The sequence below is a fragment of the Corylus avellana genome, chromosome ca7 (genome assembly GCF_901000735.1).
Source record: "Corylus avellana chromosome ca7, CavTom2PMs-1.0".
Lineage (NCBI taxonomy): Eukaryota > Viridiplantae > Streptophyta > Magnoliopsida > Fagales > Betulaceae > Corylus > Corylus avellana.
Genome location: NC_081547.1, coordinates 24528356 through 24534463, shown reverse-complemented (window position 1 = coordinate 24534463; position 6108 = coordinate 24528356). Strand labels below are relative to the sequence as shown.

At 34.0% G+C, this 6108-nt stretch overlaps 1 protein-coding gene across 1 annotated transcript; it reads left to right on the top strand.

The window, feature by feature from the left end:
- On the top strand, positions 1–3854 carry LOC132187658 (putative F-box/FBD/LRR-repeat protein At4g13965). The gene is made up of 5 exons (XM_059602047.1): positions 1–46; positions 1049–1105; positions 1286–2164; positions 2252–2395; positions 3373–3854. Exons 3-5 carry the CDS (start codon positions 1817–1819, stop codon positions 3538–3540), a joined length of 660 nt encoding a protein of 219 aa, XP_059458030.1. The 5' UTR covers positions 1–46; positions 1049–1105; positions 1286–1816; the 3' UTR covers positions 3541–3854.
- The last annotated feature ends 2254 nt before the right edge of the window (positions 3855–6108 follow it).

Here is a 6108-nt window from a genome sequence, read left to right as displayed (position 1 = left end):
TCTCTCTCCGGCCGGCGATTATTCCGCCGTTACTGTTCCTGTAATAGTGAGTCTCTCTCTGTCTCTGTTTCTCTTTGTCTCTGCTGTCCCTTTTAGTTGTTGATTTGGGATTGTAATAGTCAGATTTTTGATGTATTATGATTTTTAGGAGAATTAGGGATTTTAAATTCAGCAAAGTTTTCTCTGCTTTTAGGAATATTAGACGATTCTAAAGTTTTCTCTGTTTTGTTGGATTTCTGGGTTGTGTAATTGTGTTTAATTACCTGCTTGTTCTATGTTCTCGTTATTGTATTGAAAAGAGTTGGATTAGACGATTCTAAAGTGTTGGGTTGTTTTGTTGGATTACTGGTTTTCTGGGTTGTGTAATTGTGTTTAATTACCCGCTTGTTCTATGTTCTCGTTATTGTATTGAAAAGTGTTGGATCGAATCTACCCTATTTGCTGCTCCCTTCCACAAACTATCTCACTTAGCCTTTTCCTTGCCTTCAATCAAGAATTCATGATTGATCAGTAGGGGGAAAGAGAAGTCGGATTATATTAAGAAAATAAGTAGGTTGGTTGGAAAATAATTGTAACCCTTATCTACCATGCAGTAATTCTCCTTCAACTTTTCTATATATTTTCCTTCCAACTGACCGAAGATAGAAAGAATTCCCACATCGAAAGAGAGCTTTGTAGGATCAAGGAGAGATATGCATATATTAGAAAAACATTATCCAAAAAAGTTGTATTTTAATGTACGTAGAATATTTAATTGAAATTAGAAGTGAATATTTAATTTAATTAGAATATCTATCTTTCTTTTTCGTGAGATCCGGTCCGGTCCCTCTTATGTTATCCCGACTAAAAATCGAGTCTTTAATTTATTATACCTACACTAATCCTTTTTGCTGTAACCAAATAAGTGGCGAAGCAAGTAAGTTTCTGTTTTTGCATCATATTATTTCTTTTTATTGCATGATAGTTTTATTTTGTACCGTCTGATTTGTGGTTGCTGCTTGTCATATGAAGTTTCGACTGATTTGTGGTTTCTGCTTGTCATATGAAGTTTTGATTGATGGAGGAGAAAAGGGTTCGACGTACCGCTAATTGTTCAGAAAGAAAGGTGAACCCCATTCATCCTAATTTGTGTCAAAAAACATATGTGAATCCATCTTTTTCTTAAGACTAGTTTATTTTGTGCCAAAAAAGATGTCTTTTTGATGATGCTATAAATCCTAATTAAGTTAATGATTTCGTAATTCGGCTGACACTTAATTTTGTTGATCAAATTTGGGTTTTGAAGGATTGTATTAGTGAGCTGCCTGATGAAATACTCGTTTGTATACTCTCACGTCTGACGCTAAGGGAAGCCGTGGTTACTAGTGTCCTTTCAAGAAGATGGGAGTATTTGTGGGCATCTATTTATTCGCTCGACTTTGATCATACAAAAACATCAGGCAAGATAACACTAACCCGCTCAATAAAATTAAATAGTCCTGAGTTAACTGAAATTGAAAGGCCGAGATACGTCAACTGGGTGAATCGTGTTTTGGAACAGCATAGAGACCCAACTATAGATGAATTCCGGGTTTGGTCTAATTTGGATAAAGGTTATGCGCGAGATATTAATAGGTGGATTATGTTTGCAATGCAAAAGCGAGTTCAAAGGCTTGAGATTCACTTGTCAGGATTTTGATCATGTAATCCTTGGCCTTCATCATGTTATACTTTTCCATATCAACTACTTTTATATCCTCAATTATGTTTGGATATTCCTTGGCATACATTTGTTGGCTTCAAGTCCCTCAAAGATCTCACTTTGAAGGAGGTTAATATGTCCTGTGAAGTTCTGGAGTATTTTTTGGCCAATTGTCCCAATCTTGAACGATTAGTTGTGCATCAATCAGAACATTTGAAGAAATTAAGAGTTGTTGGCTCATCCCTCCCTTTGAAACACTTGCGGGTATCCTTCTGCATCAGCTTAAAATCCATCAAGATCTGTGACACAAACCTTGTTTCTTTTAAGTATGTGGGACCAACGACAAGGTTGCTTGTTAATAATGCTCCACTGCTTGTTGATGTATCTATTTCCCATGGAATGTATTCTAATTTTATGCTTCGCCAGCTTTCATCATGTTTTTCTCAGCTACAGGTTCTTACATTGAGCAAATGGCATTTGCAGGTTAGTGTGTACAATGATGATGTGTTTGTTCTTTCTTTCCATTTATTATGCTGTCATGCAATTTACCCTCGTTATGGTTTTTTTCAGGATAAAATAAAGCTTCGATTGTTTACTGGTTTAAAGAATCTTAAGAAATTAGTATTAGAAATCGGAGCAAAGGATGATGAAAGTCTCCTCCTTTTCACTTCCTTGATAGAGGCATGCCCTTGCTTGCAAATATTTGTGTTCAAGGTGCGTGTGTTTCTAGTAATAGCTAATTCATATATATATATATAGAGAGAGAGAGAGAGAGAACATGAGATGATTCACGATTAAGTTTGTCTTTTACAACTTATAGATGTACATATTATGTAATGGTAGATTTGAAGTGTTTACTGCAAAATTTGTTTCTTAATTGGAAATCAGAATGGGATGATATTTCAGTTGGTTTGTTATATACTTCATCTATTCCTCATTAAAATAGATTCAGTTAGGAAAAAAAGGTTGTCTTGATATTTGAATCATAATTCCGCATGATTTGTAACACATTGGAAATTGCCCTTCTAGTTGCTTGAGTAGTTGCCTTTCATAAATTCTTTCTTAATTTGCATTAAGCTATGTGGTTCAGGTGGATTTCTTTTTTAGAACGATGGATCAGCATCCTACAGTTGTGCCTATGAATTTGGTTGAACAATCTGTTACAACATTTACATACTAGTGCATTTTGAATTTGGGATTTGAATGAACGTTTTCATTTTAGGCTTGCTGGAAAGAGGGAAAAAAAAAACTTCATCTAATGGAGGAAACAGTGCTAATGTTGCACTTGCTAGCAGAAGTGATAGTAAGTGACGGGGTTTAGAAAACTAATATGGGAACAGAGGCTAATGATTTTGGGTATAATGCAATTCCAGTAGATGGTCCATTTTGTCAAAATTGACCTTGGAGGTTAAAGGGAAGAAAGGAGGAAAGGAAAACGAGATGAGTTGTTATTTGGTTGGTTAAAAAAGAGTTACTATTGGTTAGCTGACCTTGTAGGATCTTGATTGGCATTAGAGTGATGTTTAGGCAACTTTTTGAGTTGAGTTTCTCTTGTTGTCAATTAGTTTGTGGTGATGCTTTTTCCTCCAAAGGCTAAGGCTTTGTGGTGCATGTTCTTTAATATTCTTGTGTTTAGCAAACACAGGATAATCATCACCTTTTTCTTATTATTCTTTTTTAAATCTTTGCAGATAACGTGGACTAGCCCTCCAAACAAGAAGAGAAGAGTGATAAAAGCTGTAAAATGCCCACATTATCATCTCAAAGTGGTGGAAGTAGGTGGATATTATTGTGGTAGTAGTGATTTTGAACTTGCCATGTACTTCATTGATAATGCTACGATACTTGAAAAATCATAATTGATCCGCGATACCAATGTAAGTGGTATTCAATATCAAGGATTGAAACTAAGGAAGAGCAAGAGATGGAACAAACTAGAAGGCGTCGTGCCAGGTGGCAGCTCGAGTCAAAAGTACCTCCAAGAATCAAGTTGGAGATCCTTTAATCTTAATGCACATTGCAATTAAGACGCGAACTATGTATTGATTCTCCCCCTCCCCCTCCCCCTCTTTTGGCCATTATTATATGACGCTCAAAATTACTAAAGGATTATAGATATGACTATTGTATTGGTAATTTGAAATAATTAAAAATTCCAAGGTGTGCTTGCTGAGATTTCGAATGAGCTACTCTTATAATATAATGGAATGCAAATCTTATTTGCAGTGCTAAGTAAAACTTGTTCTACTTATGATTAACATAAATGGGAATTGGGCTATCATTATAATTTCTTATATGCTGTCCATATCTGTAAATCAGGGACGGAGCCAAGAAGTTTTATGGGAGGGGACCAAAGCAATTTTTTTTTTTTGCAGCGTGTAATGAGCTATTACTTTTTTTCTATTTTTTTTCTCCTTTTTCAAATGACTGGTACTTAAATACAATGAGGAATTGAGCTTAGAATTGTGTCATACTCCAATCAAATGTTTAAATTCCAACAAACAATATTCTCAATATTTAATAACTATAATATCCAAATTATAAGACCACTTAGATTAGGAATTGAGCTTAGAGTACTAACCTAAAAAAGTGCGACTTGTGTTGAGTTATTTTGCACCTCATTGATTAACATGATATTTTCATAAGTGACACACAATCCAGGATCAAACTCTAATAAACTTTGTGCATTTTTTCTTTTGAAATAGTCATGTATTGTATTTCACTTTCTCATCATCTACAAATAAATTTACATGATTATTTTGAGTCTTTAGAAAATAAAGAAAAAATATGTGCAGGTTAACAATGAGCAAACTCACATGAATAACATAATCATCACATAGACCCTAAGTTAAACATTACACTTTAACCCTATAATTATTATTCTCTTCCTATTCCATTGATCTAGCAACTTACCCCAAATTTATAATACTCATATTCACATACAATAATCAATATGATTATAATATGACATATTAGAACCTAAATCCCATGGGCATCAATTTCCATTGAACTCATAAAAGTCTTGAGTTAATTAACGCTTTAAATGTAATTAACACATCCAATTAGCAATCCTAGTCTTCACATACTAAAAGCCCTAATTTAATTCACACTATACAAATTAGAGTTTATGTCCATACTATAAACAATAGTGAAATTAAAGCTTTAAACCTATTAATCTAACGACCCGGATCTTAAATCATGCTTAGAAATTCACTACACACAAAAGCCCCTAGTTAATTTTAGGAATTTAGCTTCTTACTAAAATTCTTCCAAATTCAGACCTAATCAAAAATTTCCTAAATCATTATGATTTCAAACTTGAAATTCAATGGGTGGAACAAAAACTCAAAGAGAAACTAGAGATTTCTCAATAGCATTAGTTATAAAAACCCATCAAAATAAAACCCATCAAAAATTCTCATACCGCCATACCAAATCAAGAACCAGAAATCCTCACAGAGAAAAGATCCAAGATTTACATACATACATAAAGAAAATAACAACAACAAAAAACACATAAATTTCCAAGTAGCAACAGGAATTTCCAAGTTTTCAAGCCGACAGCCAATCTATGAAGGAAAAAAAAAAATCAACTTTTCATATTTTTAACCAAATTTTCAAGCCAAACAATAGAAAAATTGATGCAGCGTAGGATTGTGGTGAACAAGAAAACCAGCAAGTAGAAGGGATAAATATTCCTAAGATTGTGAGACTATCACAAGAATCTAAGAAATCTTCTTAAACAATAGAGACTATCTATGCTTTAAGGAAAAACACAAAGAAATTCAACTCTGAGTAATTCTTATTAAATAAACTCAATAATAATCATAAACTGCCCTGTTAAAGGCTATAAGCATATATTTATAGCCCAAGACTCCTAGTCCTAAGATAACAATGAAATAAAGTTAATTTAGAAGTCTACGAAAGACAACTAAACCAAATAAAAGACTAATAAAGAAACCTAATTCAAATAAAGACTGAAAGATAAGATAGAATAAACAACTAACAAAGAAACCTAATAAAATACTAAAAGATAAGATAAGATAAGCCTTGAATTCCAATCTACATCATCCTCCCGAGGTTGGAGAGAATTCGCCCTCGAATTCGGACTATCTTTTCCACGGTCCTTTGCATGCCCTGTCAACTCGTTCCATTCTCTGTTCCTAAAGATCAAGACAAGGCAACACCCCACAATAAGCATGACGCTCTTTATCTTCAAAATATCTTGATGGTTGTTGCGAAGGCCCCACACACCACTTGGCAATTCTTCGGATTTGCCATACTTCTCTCGTTCTTTCTCCCCTTCATGTGCCATGAAGATACTCAAGGAAGGGTCAACCGTTGTTTCCCTTGTGAACATATAATTCTCCTCATCCGCATAGAACTCATCACAATTGTTGTTAGGAGAATTTAAAATATTTTCAACA

What these genes read in the sequence shown, in the direction of transcription:
- LOC132187658 (XM_059602047.1), top strand. Translation starts at nt 1,817, where the DNA reads ATGTCCTGTGAAGTTCTGGAGTATTTTTTGGCCAATTGTCCCAATCTT. An exon ending in TGAGCAAATGGCATTTGCAG is followed by an intron (nt 2,165 to 2,251) that starts GTTAGTGTGTAC and finishes GGTTTTTTTCAG; the next exon opens with GATAAAATAAAGCTTCGATT. An exon ending in TGCAAATATTTGTGTTCAAG is followed by an intron (nt 2,396 to 3,372) that starts GTGCGTGTGTTT and finishes AAATCTTTGCAG; the next exon opens with ATAACGTGGACTAGCCCTCC.